Source organism: Phacochoerus africanus, chromosome 15 (genome assembly GCF_016906955.1).
Source record: "Phacochoerus africanus isolate WHEZ1 chromosome 15, ROS_Pafr_v1, whole genome shotgun sequence".
Taxonomy (NCBI): Eukaryota; Metazoa; Chordata; class Mammalia; order Artiodactyla; family Suidae; genus Phacochoerus; species Phacochoerus africanus.
Window position 1 is genome coordinate 129,921,533 of NC_062558.1, and position 21,269 is coordinate 129,942,801.

Consider the following 21,269-nt stretch of genomic DNA (forward strand, 5'->3'; position numbering starts at 1 on the left):
TCAGTGAGAAACAAAAAAATTCTGTGATTCATTTTGATGCGATACTCACATCATTGCAATAGAATGGAACTGAACCTACAGGATCTCTAAGGTATGCCCAAAAAGCTTAGAGAAAGGGAGGCGTAATATAAAAATCCTTTCTTCCTCTTTAAAAAAAAAAAAAATCCAACAACTTATTAAATGCCTGTGTGTCAGGAATTGTGCTACTTGGTGGAATAAAGTAGTGAGCAAAAACTGACCCATTCCCATCCTCATGGAGTTGACGGTTTGGGAGGGAAGACAGACTTTAGTGAGTAATCACTGAAATGTATAATTATTTGTTGATTGTAGTCAGTGCTCTGATAGAAAGATATACATACGGTACTGGTTTTGAGGGAGAGGATAGTGAGAATAAGGCTGGAGAGGGAGGTGGGCAGGTGACAGACCAGGACTGGTCGGCATTGGGTCTGCTGTCCATTCCTGAGATGGTCAGCTCTGGCCGGGGAAGAGTGTGAGTCTGTTAGCACAGAGTTCATCCTTTCCAGGGGCTCTATTCAGGAAGGTCTAGGTCATTCACCAGGTCCTCCCTTGGAAGGACAGGCACCTGTGGCCTGGCTTTAGAGGGAATTTTATTCATGAGAAAGTAGATGTTTTATAGGCAGGTCCCAAAAAGTCATGAAAAGGACCAAATGAAATATTTTAAGCATGAAATTTAAATATTTGTTTTCCCCTTGGTATTGATTTTAATATGTTATGAGCTATAGGAAGCTTTACAGTTATTCCTATGTAAATGGGAAAGTAGCTGTCTCTCTAGTGTGCTTTTTTTTTCTCTTAGAACAAAATATTGAGTATTTGGAAGCTAGGTTGATTCCTGGATATTATAAAGCACAGATTGCCAGAGACAGTCTAATTTTCTTTTGCTAGATTCTTTGGTTATTTTTTAAAATTTGTTTTTATTGAATATTTTATAGAGACAAAAAGCTATTTATCACAGATAGGCAATATGGTTTGCTGTGAAACACACAGACATTTTTCTTCCAGCCAAATTAAGAAATGAAACTTGACCCACGTCTTTGGAGCCCTCCCTGTTTTTTAAGTGTATCTTCCTGCTTTTTCCCTTCCAGAGAACCTGGGATTTTGAATGCTATATTTAATAGTCCCTTGATCTTCACTGTTGCTTTTATTACATATGTATCCCAAACAATCTGTTGCTAAGATTTGTTTTAGAAATTTTGTATGTAAATGATATTAAACTGTTTGTTTTTTTTACTTCTCCCCCTCCAACTTGATACTTTTGAGATTTATCCAGCTGATATATGAAACTAATTCCTTATTTTCACTGTTGTTTGTATATATCATAATTTGTTCTTTGCTGTCATTGGGTAATTTTTGTCTTTTTTTTTTTTTGCCATTAGAAATAATACTGCTGTGAGCGTTGTTGAATTCTGTCTTTGGTAGCTTTTAAATTCTTTCCATACAAAGGAGAAAAGCATTTAGATATTGTGTAACATGCTAAGTATTTTAGTCACACCCTCCTACCTGTCCACATTTACATATGTATATTTTTAATTCATTTATATGCTGACAGGATAATTTCACAGTTGAATGTTCTGAGCTAAAATTCATTTTCTATTGTTTAAGTGAAGTGTATGAAACTTTTGAGTTATTTTTCTCCAATTTCAGTTACATCTTGAAACTGTGAATAAATCACAGGCATCAGTCAAGAGACCTGAATTCAAGCTTTATTTATTAGGTTTGAGATAGAGCAGTTACATAACTTCTGTGTCATCTCTTGCTGTATAACAAGCAACCCCAAAAGTTAATGCCTTAAAACAGCAGTGTAGAATAGCTCATGATTCTATGACCACACAGCACTTCTGCCCTTTTCTTCTGTTGGCTGGGGGCATTTGGGAGGTAGCATTCAGCTGGGAGTTTGCCTGGGGCTGCTCAGTTTTCTTTCTTGTGGCAGCTCTGCTCAAGTATCTCATCTCAAGGCCTCTCCTTGGGTCCTCTCTCTCCTAGATCCCTGGACATCCTTTCACAGTGCCAAGATGACAGGTTCCAATGTATGAGGGAACTGTACATTGCACAAGCTCTGCTTGTGTCTCTGAGTATGCTAATATCCCATTAGTCAAAGGAGGTCACACAGCCAAGCCTGGAACCAACATAGGAAGAGACTTCACACGTGTTTGCATCCCAAAAGAATGATTCACTGGGGCCATAATGCCTCTGAGCCTCTGCTTCCAAAACTGTAAAACAAGGGTAAAAATCACTGCCCACTTTTTCCCTTAGGGTGTTATGAGTTTCAAATGAGATAATATACCTAAAGGTGCTTAGTAAATTATCATTGTTTTATTCTTTTGGTTGCAAATACAAAACTATCAGCTTATGCAAGCAAACAAATTTTTATTAGGAATTCAAGGCAATAAAACCAAGAAATGGATTTATGCAGGATCTGAGATTACCTTTTGTGGCAGGTGGTCTCTGGCCACCACTTTTCCTTGCACAGCTCCTATTCTTCTTTTGGCTTTCTTTGTTTCTGTGTATGTGGGACAAAATTACTGCCCTTATATGGTCCTCAAATCAGCTGCAGTCCTCAGACCAACCAACCAACATCTGATGGTCCCTACAGCCCCTGAAGACTAGCTATCTAGTTCAGACCCCTAGAGAAGAGGCTCTTTTTGGCTCAGCCTGAACCAGGGGCCTTCCCTCGTCACCAAGTTCAAACATGCCCACCATTCTAAGTAGGACTGTTTGTACTTGGCAGACAACCCAAAGTCATTTCCTACAAGCATTGTACAAATATGTTACTGGTTGACAAGTCTGATATAGTGAAAATAGTCATTAGGAGGTGGCAAAAGTGTGGTCATTTCCCATGGTCATCTTGTGTGGTCGGCCCCTCTTTACATGCACTTTCCCTCCGTGTACCACGTGCCTTTCTTTGGACCCAAAACAAGTTGGTAGGCAGTGTATGTACGTATTATATAGGATATTTTAGAAGAAGGAGAATTGGGAAGTTGACTGAACTAAAGAAAGAAAATATTAAAAAGTGAAGAAGTACAGGAAAGTGTCTCAGTTTTCACTTTTCTAACCTCTGTACCTTTTTTTTTTTTTCTTTTTTCTTGTCTTGTCACATCACTTCTAAGGTTTGGCTTTTAAGAAAGGGTGTGGGGAGGAAGCAAAGGAAAATCTTTTATGGGCTCCCTGCTGTTCTCATTTCCCTCACCCACTCGAGAACTGCAACCCCACCCTGTGTGTCACTCCACCCCCGGTTCCTCGCCCTCTGAACATCCATCTTACTCTTCTTGTCTCTCTTTGTTCATCCTCTGTCCAGGGCAGGCCTCATAGCTTTCCCTCACTGTGCCCCGTTAAAGCTCTTGCTCTGGCCACACCACCAGCTTGGCCAATGGGCAGTGTGCTCCTGCTGTGTGTTAGAACTGAGATAATTACACCATGTGCACTTTCCCACTGGAGCATCTTACCTTCTGTGGGTAGAAGATGAGGGGAGTAAAATGTACTTAAACTCTGTCTCACTCCTGTTTCCCTCCTACTTATTCTCTACATATTAATGCACGAATTTTTGTTCTTGCCTAGTGAGATGGGAACATAAGTTTACTTGAACAGTTGTCATTGACAGTCTAAAAGCAGCGTGGGTGAGCCATGACTGTCATCAGGCTCATGGGATGTAAGCGGTCGTGACTTAGGAACTGGATTCATTTGCTAGGGCTACCGCAGCAAAGTTTCACAGAATAGGGGCCTCAAACAGAAATTTACTTTCTTGCAGTTCTGGAGGCTTAAAGTCCTTCAGGGTTGGTTTCTTCTGAGGCCTCTTTTTTTGGCTTGTAGATGGCCATCTTCCCCCTGTGTTGTCACATCACCTTTACATTGTCCTCTCTATGTGTGCTTCTGTCGCCAAATTTCCTTTTATGAGGACATCAGTTATATTGGATTAGAGCCCATCCTATTGACCTCATCCTAAATTAGTTATATCTTTAAAGACTCCTTTCTTTAAAATAGGGTCGCATTCTGAAGCACTGGGGATTCGGATTCTAACGTGAATTTTGAGGGGACATAGTTTAGCCTATGACAACCTTGTGTCCGCTGAAATACTCGGTACAAAAGCATGTCAAAGAGAATTTCTCCCATTGCTTCTGATCCTTTATTTCACAGTGGGTAGGCCATTTCCCCAAGTCTCAGTGACTAGGCGTTGGCTCCAGTGGTGGACCAACCCTGAGATCAGCTCACAATTGCCTTGGATCAGGTTACTTCATCCAAGCCTCAGTTGCTGACTATAAGACGGAGATGATAACACCTCCTAGATATAGTTATTGTAAGATTTAATAAATTCACATGAAGTGCTTAGCATGGCTTCTTGTTCTTTTTTTTTTTTTTTTTGTCTTTTTGCCATTTCTTGGGCTGCTCCCACTGCATATGGGAGGTTCCCAGGCTAGGGGTCTAATCGGAGCTGTAGCTATAGCCAGCCTAAGCCACAGCCACAGCAACATGGGATCTGAGCCACGTCTGCAACCTACACCACAGCTCACGGCAACGCCGGATCGTGAACCCACTGAGCAAGGCCAGGGATCGAACCCACAACCTCATAGTTCCTAGTCAGATTCGTTGACCACTGTGTCACGATGGGAACTCCCACTTTTTGTTTGTTTGTTTGTTTTTGTTTTTGTAGCATGGCTTCTGATAGTAGTAGTAGTGATTCAATAGATACTGGCAGTTTTTTTTTCCCTTAGTTTTAAAGTAACTTAGAGATGTCAGATAGTTTATTAGAGAACCACTTGAGTTCTCACTGTACAATTTGAACAAATTTTTAAACTTGGACTGTTTTCCCCAATAATATTAATGTTTGCTAAAACTGTAATGATATTAGCCTTTCACTTAAAGACTACGTCATGGGGATTATAAAAAGTAATGTTTTTAGAAGTGAAATATTAGTAGCATTAGTTTATATTTCATAATCCATATACCCCTTTAGAAAAATGGGTGGTGGAAGAATTTAAAAGTATTACTTGGTTGTGGTATCCTTTGCTGATAGTTGCCCTTCCTTTTGGCAAGCTCTGCCCCCTAATTGTTCTTTTAACCTAGTGCCTAGAAAAAAAAAATTTAGAAATAGTTAGAAAGCCTCTTTCCCAGACATTTGCAGGCAGGTAGACTTTCAACCAGGGTCTAATGTAGTCTATCTCCAGTAACCTGAAGGTGTCTGACTTCGGTTTGACCAGTTGGGATTTATTAAGAGGAGGGACAGAAAGTAGAAGAGACATGTAATGTGCTAAATAGATGAACAGAAAGTAAAAAACTCCACGTAAAATCATTGTCTTCTATTTCTTGAAGTGTGCAAGAGGAAGTAAGAATAATAGTTAAATTCTTACCACAGTGGTAATTACATGTTAGTTTTTTGGTTTGTTTGTTTGTCCTGCCTCCCCCACTCTGGGGGGTAAGCTCCAAGACAGGTAGTGCAGTAGCTTTCCAAAAATATTCAGCAGATATTTATTTAACAGATACTTATGGGGTGCTGATTGTGTGCTGGGGCTGCAGGGAGCTTCCAGGAGCATAGAATCGTATCCAAGAGTTAGACATTAATTACTTGTTCAGAGTTTTATCATTAGACATAAGTTTCAGCAGAAAAACATAGGATGTTGAAAGCTCATGGCAGAGGGGCCTGATGGGTGGGGGTCGGGGTGGGGGTCCTGGAGACATCCCTGCAGAAGTGATGTCTGAGTTGAGGCCCGAAATATTAATAAGGTAATCCGGACAGGGCCAGGGCAAGAGGTGGGAGCCTGAAAGAAGAGTGCTTGTTGGCGGAGTAAGCAGCTGTGCAGAAAGACTCCTGCGATTGATGGGTTTCCTCCGTTTGCTTTGGTGTGATGTGGGGGAGAGCTTTGTCATCACTCAGATAGCCAGGAAAAAATTGCCTGAGGCTGGAGGCTTTAACTGGCTTACCAAAGCTCTTTAAATTAAAATCTGCAGGAGTCCTCCCCTATCTGCAGTTTTACTTTCCAAAGTTTCAGTTACCAGTGATCAACCATAGTCTGAAAATATTAAATGGAAAATTCCAGAAATAAACATTTCATGAGTCTTATTGCATGCTCTTCTGAGTAGTGTGATGAAATCTCGCCGTTCTGCTCCCTCCTGCCCAGAATGTGAATCTTCTTTTGTCCAGTGTGTCCGTGCTTTGGTAGATACACAGGACCCACCCATTAGTCACTTCATAACCATTTCAGTTATCAAATCAGCTGTTGAGGTATCACAGTGCTGTGTTCAAGTAACCATTATTTTTACTCAGTAATGGCCCCTACATTCAAGAAAGAGTGTATATAGAGGGTTTGGTTCTGGCTGTGGTTTCAGGCATTCACTGGGGGTCCTGGAACATACGCCCTGGGTATAGTGTTTTGAAGATTGAGAAGAGGATAAGCTCGTTAGAGTAAGAAATATCTGAATATAAAAATCAAAAGTATTTTTCCATGATATATTCAGAAAGAGTTTGAAGAGAAAATTGCCAAGAATCTTGATTAATTGAGGAATAGAGGTTCTTAGTTTAGTAATTAAGTGAATTACTACTCCTGGTATTGAACAGCTACAGATACAAATCACTCAAGCAGCTCCCATTCATTAAAATAGTACTCACCATCTGCTGTTTCTCCACTTTTGAAGTGGTGGGGATATCTCAGTCATTAAAATGGTAAAACATATCATGCATATGATTTTAAAAGTGTGAGTTTAGTCTGCTGCTATCTATGGAGACTTTGCTATGACACCAACGACATGAAGTATTTTTATACTTCAGTGATGAATGAATGGAGTGTCACTAGCATTGTTTTAGTACTTTTCTAAAAACCCCACTCTTCAAGGGTGCTGGAGAAAAGGGAAGAGAAGCCTAGCAGGGTCCCTATGGAGGAGCTCTCAGCCTCTGCTGGAGGCCTGATTCTCTGGCACAGCCTTTAGGTAGTACTTCTCTTTAAATCTGAGTTTAATTATCTGTGTACAGTTGCATTGTGAGAGAAGTAGATTATTTTATTGTCTTCTGACAACTCGCATTATAAAAACATGTAGGCATTGTGATGAGGGCTGCATAACTCTATACATTCATTAAAATCATTGACTTGTATACTTACAATGGCATATAAATTATATCTCAATAAAGCTATTGAAAATATTTAAGTCAGAAGATAGCTTTTCTTGTATCCTGTTGTCATCACTTCTGATTTGATCTTAATTAAAAAAATTAAATACATCTACCTTTTGGGAACTTAAAGGTGATTTTTTTTTCATGTACTAAAGTTACTTTGGTGATGATCGTTGTACAACTGTAAATGTAATAGAATTCATTGAGTTAAAAAAAATGAAGTTACTTTGAGGGACGTCTTCTAAAGAAACTTATTTATGACATAACCTGTCTACCAAAAAATAATCTAAAATGTAATTTTAAAACAGTCATTTTATATTCATTTTTTTAAAATGAGGGTTTCAGAAATATTTATTTTGGAGGTCAGGTTTTCATTGGTGACTAGGTTTCTGGTTAATCCTTAAAAGATTTTTTAATCATAGTTTGGCTGCCCTATTCTGTTAATAGCTTTGGGCCTTGGAAGCAGGCTGCTAAGTGGTGCAAGAGGTTCCTTTCTTTGGGATTTTGTCTTCACTCTTTTTGCTTTTCTCTTCTTTTTACTCTCTCTCCAGTTACCCAGGTGTTGAATGACCCTTCCCTCCTCTCTTTGCTCCCCTTAGTCTGCTCCATCACTTCATTGCGTCAGATTTTCCATCATCTCCCTTGTTCCTGATCTGAGCTGCAGTTTCTTTGGTGCAGATGGTTCCACCTCCCCAGCAGGAGCAGTGCTTGAACTGGACACGTGAAGGTGATCCACAGTTCTGAGCTCTCCCAAGGCTCATCAGACAAGCATGCTGTCTAGTTCTGAGCGTATCACTTACTGGCAGACCTTTATATCCTCAGGCAGAGAGAGACTTCATAGGCAGCTTGCATCTTCTATTTCACTATCAATCCATTTTCTCGTTATAAATGAATTTGTTCTTAAACTCCAGTTCTTTTCCTCAGTGATTCCTATGGCAGCGATGGTAAAGTTTTTAGCTCCATAAAGAGAAGAGGCTTGTTGAGATTGACTGTAAATATGAGCCACCTATAAAGACCTTTCTATATTTATTTCCTCCTTTATATTCTTACTGAACTTTTTTTATCTTATTGAACATTTTATCTTATAGGATATTTTGAAGTGATTACAATCAGATTATTATCAGGCTTAATTGTGTTTAAGAAAGGACATTCTTGGTAAATATAGTGAGTTCTCACTTACTTAGACACGGCCAGTATCAGCTGTCCAGAGAAGAACATGATGGTTATTCATTTAATTGACTTACTGTCTTGGCTATCAGGTTTCTACATTCAGTGGGCTTGGGTCTTTTCATGCAGAGAAGTCAGACACCTCCAACCCTGAAGCATACTTAGGTCCCCCCTCAAAGCAGTAATTTATCTTCATGATGGTAAACCTTCATTATGAATAAGAATCCCAATTATGTCTAGTACGGTAGGATTTAAAAAGCAGAAAAGCATGTAGTAAAGTTTTAAATAAATATGTAAGAAAGAACTTCTTAGCACTTTAGGAAGATAAGCTATAGTTATCTGGAAAATGTACTCTTATATAGAAACTCATTTTGCCCACTGATACTTTATAAGCTAGACTTCTCTAGTTTTCTAGGACTGTTGTATTTAGGAAAGACTATATTTTTATTGGCTATAAGAGATTATATCATTTATGGCAGGTCATTATTAGGGATTTTATGATTAGGATGAGTGTAAATTCATAGGTTAAGCTGAATATGCTTCTTTTTTTTTTTTTTTTTTGTCTTTTTGCTATTTCTTTGGGCCGCTCCCGCAGCATATGGAGATTCCCAGGCTAGGGGTCTAATCGGAGCTGCAGCCACTGGCCTATGCCAGAGCCACAGCAACGCAGGATCCGAGCTGCGTCTGCAACTTACACCACAGCTCACGGCAACGCCGGATCGTTAACCCACTGAGCAAGGGCAGGGACCGAACCCGCAACCTCATGGTTCCTAGTCAGATTCGTTAACCACTGCGCCACGACGGGAACTCCTGAATATGCTTCTGATCCCACTATTTGGTACCTTTGAAATGGAGCCTATTAAAAATGGCTTTTGGAGTTCCCGTTGTGGCTTGGTAATGAACCTGACTAGTAGCCATGAGGATTCGGGTTCAATCCCTGGCCTCACTAGTGGGTTAAAGATCTGGTGTTGCCGTGGGCTGTGGTGTAGATGGCAGATGCAGCTCAGTTCCTTCATTGCTGTGACTTTGGTGTCGGCCAGTGGCTACAGCTCCGACTAGACCCCTAGTTGGGAACTTCCATATGCCACAGATGCAGCCCTAAAAAGAAAAAAAAAAAGTGCTTCTTGCCCTAGGTGCTCTCCTTATGCGTTATTGTCAGTTTTCTATTTACCCAGACTTAGGAAACTTTGGTAGGCAACAGAGCGACTGATCAAGAAACACTGAGTAGCTACTAGTTTGGAAGATGAACAAATAATAGTTGACTCTTTAGTCACTGAGAAGCCCAGTGTGATGTTCTTTTCACTATAGGTACCTGGCAGTGAAAAAAACAATACTGGCGTGGTAAATACTAGTACTACTTGTATTTCTACTTATGTAATGTACAATGATGTAGAGTGCTGCCTGAAGAATATTCAAAGATGTATAATGCTTTTTTTATTAGGAAAAAGCATTTTTATTGTAGTTTTAAAAATACATTAATTTTAATATAATATAATTTTAATAAAAGTCAATAATTTTTTTAAAAACAAGAAATTATATTAAACATACTATGTATCTTTTTTTGGCTGCTCCCATGGCATATGAAAATTCCTGGCCAGGGATGGAACCTGAGCTACAGCAGTGACAATGCTGAATCCTTAACTGCTAGGCCACTGAGGAACTCCAGAAATCTATCCTTTAGTAGAAATTTAAATTCATACATAAATTTGCATAAAACCTACAGACTTATGCTCATATTCATTTAAAAGCACTAAATGGCCAATTAATAGCTTATGTAATAGGAATCAATAGGTTTTATGCACACATTGAGCTGAATTTAAATTCCTACCAAAGATTTGTTTACAAAAAAAGCAAGATCCTTCAAATTAGAACATAATTTATCTTGAGATGAGCCATTGCATTATTCATTTATTAGATTCTCTTAGAACGTATAGTGTATTAATATATAGTGAATCATTTAAAAATACTTCATATATTTAAAAAAATGAAATCAAGAGAAAGTAATCAGAGATTGTTTCTGACAGCAGTAGACTAGCAATGTTTGAAGAGATAATAGCAAAAGAATTTTCCAAAACCAACTGTAAATACAAATCACAATTTCAAGAAGTACTTTGAAACTGCGAGGTAAAAAAATATATAAAAAAAAAAATACACTTAGGCACCTCATAGTAAAACTGATGAAAACTAGAAGTTCCCATTGTGGCTCAGCAGTAACGAACCCAACTAGTATCCATGAAGATGCTGTACTGGCCCTGCTCAGTGGGTTAAGGATCTGGCGTTGCTGTGAGCTGTGGTGTAGGTTGCAGATGTGGCTGGGATCTGGTATTGCTGTGGCTGTGGTGTAGGCTCCGATTCAACCCCCTAGCCGGTGAACCTCCATATGCCACACCTGTGGCCCTTAAAAAAAAAGAGAGAAAGATAAAAAACTAATGAAAACTAAAGACAGAAAACCTCTTAAAGTAACTGAAGAAAAAAATACAATTAAATTCAAGGACATTCAATAAACCTTGATAGGAATAGTGGAAGCTGGAAGACAGTGGAATGATCTCTTCGAAGAGCCTGTCTAGAATTTTATACCTTCCTTTATAAATTAAGGAAAAGAAAGACATTTTGAGATAAACTCGGAGAATATGTCACCAGCAGTATCTGCACTGAAAGAAATACTAAAGAAAGTTCTTTAGGTAAAGGAAAAATAATTCCAGATAGAAGTGTGGAGATATAGGAAGCTCCACGGAAAGGGTAAATGTGTTGGTAAATTTAAATAAATTTTGCTCCATATGCAGTTTAAAATCAACATGGAATGAAAAAAAGACAACAGCAGTAATAATTAGGGAGCTAGAAAGGGCTGGTGTTCTAAGGTCCTTTCACTGTCCAGGAACTGGCAAGAGTACTAATTTACATTAGACTTTTGTAAATGAGGGTTCATGTTGTCAGACCCTACAGTATAACCACTAACAGAATAATAAAAGATTATAAAAAGCTAATAAATGGGGAAATGGAATAATAATAATCTAAAAACTTAATCCAAAAGAAGAAAGGTAAGTATATAGAACAGATGGGAAAAATGGTAACATGATAAATTGATTCTTACGAACATCAGCAATTACATATGAATGGACTTAGTTAAAAAACAAACCTTTTCATACTGGAAAAACAATAAAATTCATCTACAACCTGCTTTCAAGACAAACACCATATGCAGGACGGTTGAAAGTTAAAAGGATTGAAAAAAAAAGCAAACACTAACCTACTGGAAACTGATGTGTCTCTGTTAATATCAGAGCAGACTTTAAGGCAAGAAGCAGAGAAAGAGATACACATTTCAAAAATAGCAAAAGGTTCAAGTCACCAGAAAGATACAGACATTTTATATTTGTAAGCACCTAAACCTCAAACTATACAATGAAACCTCAAACTATAAAATGAACAATGCGTCATTTGGCTTAAAAGTATCAGTTCAGACTGTCAACTTGAAATGTCAGAATTGTCAGCTTGACACAGAAGAAAGGAAAGGTGAGCCTCTTAGAACTCCCTTTCCTAATTCTCTTTTTCCTTCATACCAACACATTGCAAATACAGGCTTTAGCGAGATTTTTAAAAATTTATTTAAAAAATTTTATTAGAGTATAGTTGATTTACAATGTTGTATTAGTTTTGGGTGAACAGCACAGTGAATCAGTTACACATCTATATAGTCTATATACACACACACACACACACACACATTTTTTCCTGTTCAGGTTATTACAGAATACTAAGTAGAGGGAGTTCCCATCGTGGCTCAGTGGTTAACGAATCCGACTAGGAACCATGAGGTTGCGGGTTCGATCCCTGGCCTTGCTCAGTGGGTTAAGGATCTGGTGTTGCCATGAGCTGTGGTGTAGGTTGCAGATGCGGCTCGGATCCCGTGTTGCTGTGGCTCTGGCATAGGCTGGCGGCTACAGGTCCGATTGGACCCCTAGCCTGGGAACCCCCATATGCCGCGGGAAGCGGCCCAAGAAATGGCAAAAAAACCAAAAAAAAAAAAAATACTAAGTAGATTTCTCTATGCTATACAGCAGGACCTTGCCAATTACCTGTTGTATACATAGTAGTATATATATGCCCATCCTATCCCCTTAATTCCTCCAGGCTTTTAGAGGAATAATGTGCAGAAGCACTTTAAGAATTTAAATATTTGTTATTTATTTTTGTTTTTGTTTGGGTTTTGTTTTTGTTTTTTTGTTTTTTTGGCTGCAACTGTGGCATCTGGAAGTTCCCAGGCCAGGGATCAAATCCAAACTTCTGTTGCTACCTAGGCCACAGCTGTAGTAACACTGGATCCTTAATCCTCTGTGCCACAGTGGGAACTCCTAAATATTTGTTATTCGAGTATTACATTACTAACAATTTCGGAGTATGTAGTAACCACCTAGGTTAGTATTTATTGGCATGTGGATATGATGATAAATTCTATTGTTCTGCCTCTTAGGTTCAAAATTGACTTAGAGTGTTAAGGCAGCAGGGTGCTCTTTGCTTTGTCATTTCTGGGCTTCCTCATGGAAACTCTAGAAGTGGGCCTAAGAGAGGTGAAGGGAGTGCTTGGTCCTCAGGAACATAGTTTGCAGGATTGGGGCAAGCTAAAGGAGGAAGACACACGAATCATTATCAGACCCGCCTTCTCTTTTTATTTTTGCCTTTGGTCATAACATGAATGTTTGGAAAGTGTCCAACAAAGTGGTGAAAACAGGACCTGCAGAATAAGTTATGGTTGTATGCTACAAAATAAGTTCATCTTAAAAAAAAAAAAAACCCCTTTGGACCAGTTCAAAATAGAACCAGTCTCCAGAAAAGATGAGCCAGGAGAAAAAAAAATCAGAAAGGCAAAATCTTTTTTTTGGTGGCTTTTTTAGGGCCACACCCATGACATATGGAGGTTCCCAGGCTAGGGGTCTAATCAGAGCTACAGCTGCTGGTCCACGCCACAGCCACAGCAATGCCAGATCCAAGCCGCATCTGCGACCTATACCACAACTCACGGCAACGCCAGATCCTTACCCACTGAGCAAGGCCAGGGATTGAACCTGCAACCTCATGGTTCCTAGTCGGATTCATTTCTGCTGTGCCACAACAGGAACTCCCAAAATCATTTCTATACAAGTATTTCATTCACTTCAAATATCTGACACAGAGAATATGTACTGTATATGTATTGCTATCAGAAGGAGTGCTTTTAATTGAATCTCACTTAACCTGTCTACTGATAGACTTGCCTCAATGCTTCTGTAAGTCTATTGGTAGAAACTGGGTAGGAAGCCCTCTCTCTTCTGGTGGATCTCTGGTTGTGTTTATTTCCAAACCTATTTATACTTGCTTTCTTCAATATTGTAATTACATAATTAAATATTAAATAAGCCCATCAAGCAAAAGTACAAAAAAAGACTTCCTGTTTCTGTGACAGCTCAATTGAATGCTTTGGAAAGATTGAATAGAGCTCTGTTGCATATTTTTAAGGGGTAAATTATAGCACCAAGTACTTACCAGGAGCTTATTCTCAAAGAAAAATTCTCAGTAAGTCAATGTACATTTGGATGTTTCATACAAAGAACAATTTATGTATTTTAAAAAGTCGTTGAGTTCCTGTTGTGGCTCAGCAGAAATGAATCTGACTAGTATCCATGAGGACGCAGGTTCCATCCTTGGTCTGACTCAGTAGGTTAAGGATCTGGCATTGCCATGAACTGTGGTGTAGGTCACAGACATGGCTTGGATCTGATGTTGCTGTGGCCATGGTGAAGGTTGGCAGTTGTAGTTCTAATTCAACCCCTAGTTTGGGAACCTCCATATGCTGAGGGTATGGCCCTAAAAAGACCCCCCCCCCCCAAACAAAAAGCCATTGTTAAACTCTCAAGTAAAATCAAATGGATTAATGCCAGCAGTGGTAAACAATTGCTCTTTGTCTCTGCTAGTCTCTTTATATGAGACAACTCACTAAATGGGACTTGGATTAGATTTAAAGAATTTCCATGAAGTGGGGAATGGTCATCAAAAGGAATGTTAGTTTTATCTATAAAGTAAACTTTTTTTTTTAGGGCTGCACTTGCAGCTTATGGAAGTTCCCAGGCTAGGGGTTGAATTGCAGCTACAGCTGCCAGCCTACACCACCACAGCACAGCAACACAGGATCCGAGCTGAGCTGCGTCTGCAGCGGTGACGTACACTGCAGCTCATGGCCAGGCATCAAATCCTCATCCTCATGGACACTTGCTGGGTTTATTGTTGCTGAACCACAATGGGAACTTCCATATAATGTTTACATTGATTGATTGATTGATTGATTGTCTTTTTGCCTTTTCTAGGGCCGCTCCCGCGGCATATGGAAGTTCCCAGGCTAACACTGAAGCCACAGCAACGTGGGATTCCAAGCCTCGTCTTCGACCTACACCACAGCTCACGGCCACGCTGGATCCTTAACCCACTGAGCAATGCCGGGGATCGAACCCGAAACCTCATGGTTCCTAGTCGGATTTGTCAACCACTGAGCCACGGTGGGAACTCCCAATGTTTACATTTTTAATCAAATGGAATGTCTTCCTATGTTTCCTGTATGATTAACATTAATAGAAATAAAAAGGATTGCTAGATACTCATTGTTGGATCAAATGCTTATCTTTTGTATACGTTGGTAGGATGGATAGCCATGTTGAGAAATAATATGTGAAGGTCACAGGTGAGAAGAAAAGATTTTCTAGAGGTGAGGTCACAGGTAGGAAGAAAAGATTTTCTTCTAATTTTAGAAAAGGATATTTTTAAAAATGAAAACCTTTACCCTGCCATTGCTTTCCCTCTTTTTAGTCAGTTATTGTATAGGGCAAGCAGTGGGATCTTTTCCAGAATTAACTGTTTTGGTTTACCCTAACAGGTCATGCTTTTCAGATAATCACTTCCTACCCAGTTTTCTTATCTTGCTAGGGAAGTCAGATTTTCTTGTCTGTCTTTTCCTGAAGGAGCCAGGGTTACAAAATAGACTTTTTCCCCCACTGTAGTATGTTAAAAAATTGAAAAAATATCTTTATTCCAAAAGACCTTGCTAGACTAAATTACTTTTGACCTTGGTTACACTGCATATCCTGATCTCAGTGTGGCAGCTTTAAATGAGCCAAGTGTCTTTTCCTGGAGGGTGATATAAATTAATGTGATACCCTACATTGGTGCTTTTTAAAACTTCATTACAGAATTATACCCGAAGATACTGGGATTGCTAAACAATAGGGATGCTATGCTTTTACATTATTGTTGGCTTAAAACTCAAACTAGAGAAAATATATTTGGATAATTTAACCCTGTTACTAACATGCTCATTCTTGCTGGATTTTCAGGCTTCTGTGTTATTGTTTTATTTTAGCCAAGGCAAAATTATTACAGAAATACAGATTGCTGTTATTTCCCATGAAGTTTTTTTGTTTGCTTGCTTCATTTTCTAGAGTCTGTCTGGAAATATCTTAGGTCCACTTTAAATATTTCACTTTATTTCCATTGTAATTTTTTGTTTTGTTTTGTTTTTTTAGGGCTGCACCTGAGGCATATGGAAGTTCCCAGGCTAGGGGTCTAATCAGAGCTATAGCTGCCAGCCTATACCACAGCCATAGCAAAGCAGGATCCCAGCTGCATTTGCAACCTACACCACAGCTCACAGCACTGCTAGATCCTTAACCCACTGAACGAGGCCAGGGATCAAACACACACGTCCTCATGGATCCTAGTTGGGTTTGTTACCACTGAGCCACAACAGGAACTCCTCTATTGGGATAATTTTAATTATTCTTTTGAACACTAGTTCAAATACTTATATTTCTGTGTTTGGCAGAAAATATACTTTTTAGTTTTTTTATTGTCTGCTCTGGTAAGCAAGACTCCTGACAAGTTCTTTTGTTCTTTAGAAAGAGCTTTTTTTTCAAAAAATTGAGATGTAGTTCACACACCATAAAAATTCACTCTTTTAAAGTATAATTCATTGGTTTTTAGTATCATCATAAGGTTGAACAACCATCTGCACTATGTAATTCCAGGACATTTTCATGATCCCAATTTATATTGTAACCAGTAAATAATGGATTTCCTCAACTATCTTACTCTTAGTTTTTTCGTTTTGATCAGTGTGTGAGATGGAACACATTAAGCTAACAGGAAACCGTATATTAAAAGACTTAGGAGTTCCCGTCGTGGTGCAGTGGTTAACGAATCCGACTAGGAACCATGAGGTTGCGGGTTCGGTCCCTGCCCTTGCTCAGTGGGTTAATGATCTGGCATTGCCGTGAGCTGTGGTGTAGGTTGCAGACGCGGCTCGGATCCCGAGTTGCTGTGGCTCTGGCGTAGGCCAGTAGCTACAGCTCCGATTAGACCCCTAGCCTGGGAACCTCCATATGCTGCGGGAGCGGCCCAAAGAAATAGCAAAAAAAAAAAAAAAAAAAAAAAACAGATAAGAGCAACCAGAACTCAATAGTAAGCAAACAATAAAGAATTAAACAATAAAACTAAAAGCTTTCTAAAAAAAAAAAAAAAGACTTAGAGATATTAACCGATTGTAATTTATAGAGCTGGTTGGAGGTCTACTAAAAAAGACATTTTTATCCATGGTCCCCACACTCCCAGCTGCTAAATTATTTCAAAGAAAATTCCATATATACACTTCAGATACTTTAGGGAGTTCCCATCTTGGCCCAGTTGTTAACGAATCTGACTAACACCTATCAGGACCAAGGTTCAATCCCTGGCCTTGCTCATTGGGTTAAGGATCCAGAATTGCCATGAGCTGTGGTGTAGGCCAGCAGCTACAGCTCCGATTTGATCCCTGGCCTGGAAACTTCCATATGCCATGAGTGTGGCCCTAAAAAGCAAAACAAACAAACCAAAAAACCCCAAAAAACAAAAACAGCTACTTCAGAAGATACTTCAGTATGTATTTCAACACAAGTTACTTACACACCAAGCTTTCTCCCTCTTGATCATTTACCAGATGCCCCTGTTTACATGGGTCTGTGCCTGCCCGCTCTGTTATTTTCTAGTATTCATTCGTCCATTCTTTTTTTTTTTTTTTTGTCTTTTTGCTATTTCTTGGGCCGCTCCCTCGGCATATAGAGGTTCTCAGGCTAGGGGTTGAATCGGAGCTGTAGCCTCCGGCCTACGCCAGAGCCACAGCAACACTGGATCCAAGCCTCGTCTGCAACCTACACCACAGCTCACGGCAATGCCGGATCGTTAACCCACTGAGCAAGGGCAGGGACCGAACCTGCAACCTCATGGTTCCTAGTCGGATTTGTTAACTACTGCGCCATGATGGGAACTCCCATTCGTCCATTCTTATACCAGTACCACTTTATTTTATTTATCATAGATTTATAATAGTTTTTTTTTTTTTTGTCTTTTTGCTATTTCTTGGGCTGCTCGCACGGCACATGGAGGTTCCCAGGCTAGGGGTCGAATCGGAGCTGTAGCCGCCGGCCTAAGCCAGAGCCACAGCAACGCTGGATCTGAGCCTCGTCTGCAACCTACACCACAGCTCACGGCAACGCTGGATCGTCAACCCGCTGAGCAAGGGCAGGGACCGAACCCTCAACCTCATGGTTCCTAGTCAGATTCGTTAACCACTGCGCCATGACGGGAACTCCTTTTTTTTTTTTTTTTTTTTTAATAATAGTTTTGCTACCTGGGAAGCATTAGCTGTTAGTAATAATATCATGAATTATAAAAATGATTTAATCCTTATACCTGCTCTGTGAAATAGGCATTTTTTATCCCATTTTACAGATGAGAAAACCAAGACTTGGACTAGTTAAGTATTATACTGAAGTACATGACAAATAAATAATGGAGCTAAAATTTGAGTCTGAGTTCTCTTCTCAAAGTTCAGAACATTGAGGCTTCTCTGAAAAGGGAAAGCTACTATTCACAAAATTTGTCTCTGTTGTTTGAGATCATTTACATTATATTTTCTCAGATTTAATCTTCATTATAACCCTCCAGGTGTATTAAACTTTAGTCTGTAATTTTTTTGTTATAGAAGCACCTCAGTTTTTCACTTTTTTTGTGTGTGAGTAGCTAACTAAACTCTAAAAAATATGCATATTTTATTTTTAAATGTATTTGAGTTTGTAAGTTGAATTTCCGTATTGACAAGACCAATGTTTTTGTGGAAAAAACATGCCTTTTGGTTCGCCAAGTGAGTCTGTGTATGGGATAAAACCTCTGTGTTTGAAATTGAGTATTTTTGTATTTTTGATACTATACCATTAGATGGCTTATTGGATAGACATTTATTACCCTTGATTAGGCACCTTTTTTGTCATTGCTATAATTTCTGAAAATCAAAATTGGTAACGTTAATGTGAAAGCAAGAAGGCATAAATTGGGAAGAGGGCTTCCTAATGTTGGCTCATCTAATCAGCTTCCAACACTCTAAATTGTTCAATGGAAAACAGAAATTATATTCCCGTGAGGTAAAGAGACCTATGGTAAGGAGTTCTTTTCAGTCAACACTGTATTAACATTTAACAGTTTTTTATCTATTATGTGCTTTATTTATTATGTATTTGGTTTATTGTGTGTTAGGTGCTTGGTAACCTTAATCCAGGCATGACATACTTCCCAGTGCACGGTAGGTCCTTGGTTAAAGTTTAATGATAATGAATAATGAAATGACCTGTAAAAGCTTTGAAACTTTGGAGTAGATTTCCACTCTATTTATAAAGAATTATGAGATATTTCCAAATTCTTGCATTATGAACTGCTTAAAGCACATCTCCAAAGCACTGTCCCTAAAGTGAGAGTTGATTGATGTTGGGCGAAAAATGAGGGAAATTAAAATACTGTATATCTTTTTTAAAAATACTTTTTCATTAGGAGAATGTATATCCATCATGCTCCTCTTCTATAATAAGAAATTCTCAAAACACTGTTTCAATTATTTTTATTTTTGGTACAATTAGTATTTTTATTTTTTTTTAATTAAAAAAATTTTTTTTGGTCTTTTTCAGGGCCGCACCTGTGGCATATGGAGGTTCCCAGGCTAGGGGTCCAATTGGAGCTGTGGCTGCTGGCCTACATCACAGCTGGAGGAGTGCAGGATCCGAGCTGTCTCTGTGACCTACACCACAGCTCACGGCAATGCCGGATCCCCAACGCACTGAGCAAGGCCAGGGGTCCAACCTGTGTCCTCATGGATGCTAGTTGGGTTCATTAACCGCTGAGCTATGGTGGTAACTCCAGATAGTATTTTTAATTGGTGTAGCCTCATAAAATGAAAAATTGCTTTTGCATACTGTCTTTCATAGAGTTTTTCTCACATAAGTAAAAATCTTTACTACGGTGTGGTTACATTTTCCATTTGTAACAGAGCTCAGTTACTCTATGTATTTCATTTTGGGTTCCCTCCACATTTTGGTTGATCTGAACTATTTTTCTTTCTTTTTTTTTTTTAGGACTGAGGGTCACATGTGTGGCACATGTAAGTTCCCAGGCTAGGGGTCGAATTGGAACTACAGCTGCCGGCCTACGCCACAGCCACAACAACGCAGGATCCAAGCCTCGTCTGTGATCTACACCACAACTCATGGCAATGCCAGATCCCCGACCCACTGAGTGAGGCCAGGGATCAAACCTGCGCCCTCATGGATACTAGTTGGATTCGTTTCTGCTGAGCCATGACGAGAACTCCTATTTCTTTATTTTTGAGGAAATGTGAAACATCACCATGGTTCTAAGAGTCAGAACTATGTGAAAGAGTATGCTCAGACAGCTATTACTCCCCTGGTCCCTTTTATCCCACTCCTATTTTCGCTTTCCATCCCATTTCCACCTACCTCTTGTTAGGTAACCAATCTTGTTAATTTCTAATTTCTCCTTTTTTTTTTTTTTTTTGTACAAACGAGCAGACGTGTGCCTATTTTCTCATATTTCTTTTACAGAAAGGGTAGCACACACTGGATGTTCTTTTGTGCTTTGATTTAATACTATATCTTATTATATATTAATAATATATCCAGTTTATCCCCTTAATATATTCAGGAATTTCTTCTTATCAATTCATGGAATGCTTCTAATTCTTTTTTACAGCCACATTGTACTCTACTACATAGGCGTACCATAGTTTATTCAACCATCCTCCTATGTCCGGGCATTCAAGCTGTTTCCAGTATTTTGCGGTTACAAACTTTAATGAATAGTTTTGAGTATATATACTTTTGTGTTGTTGAGGTGTGTCTCAAGGGTATATTCACAAGAGTGGGATTGCTAGGTTAAAAGCTAGATGCGTATGTTTTATTCTGTTATTGCAAAATTTCCCTCCAGAAAAGTGGTGGGAACACAAACAGATGCCTGGTTAGAGTGCTTGGTTCTCATAGTCTTACCAGTGAATGCACTGTCATATGCTTTTATTGTCCCCAAACTGATGAGTGAGAATGGTATTGCAACATTTTAATTTACATCTCCATTGAACATCTTTTCATAAGTTTAAAGGCCATTTTTATATCTTTGTTGCATTCTTTACTTTATGGAGTTGTATCTTTTGCACACTGTCTTAGATTATTCACCTTCCACTTGTCAGGACAGTAGCACTTTATAGAAACCAGACATTAAATATGACTTTTCTTTTTCAGATCTTCCATGGTGGCTTATTTTAATTCGACAGAAAGCTTTGGTGGGCAAACTTCCAGGAGACCATGAGGTCTGTAAAGTTACCAAAGTTGCTGTGCTGTCACTTTCTGAAATGGAACCTCAGGATCTTGAGCTCGAGGTAAGGTGAAGTCTCAGGAAATTTTATGGAAATATGATGTAGATATAATAGCAACAATGAGGATTTGGTTTAATAAGCAAGAATCATACTGTTTTAGAGCTGGATAATATCTTTAGAGTAATTTAATCCTGTGGTAGTGGAACTGTTGTTTTAAAATCTGAAATCTAGTATATAAGATGCATAAAAGCAGAGCTGCTTTGTTTGAGATGTGATGCGAGA

General features: G+C 39.0%; 1 protein-coding gene across 7 annotated transcripts in view; it reads left to right on the top strand.

Moving 5' to 3' along the window:
- Window positions 1-21,269, top strand: part of INPP5F (inositol polyphosphate-5-phosphatase F) — a 91,495-nt gene that overhangs the window by 24,759 nt on the left and 45,467 nt on the right. For all 7 annotated transcript variants that reach the window (XR_007132386.1, XM_047761969.1, XM_047761970.1 and 4 more), the window contains exon 3: window positions 20,914-21,050. Coding sequence is in view for 6 of the 7 variants with exons in the window: in XM_047761969.1 (XP_047617925.1) it covers window positions 20,914-21,050 (137 nt within the window). In the remaining variant the exon portion in view is untranslated. The remainder of the gene's footprint in view (window positions 1-20,913; window positions 21,051-21,269) is intronic.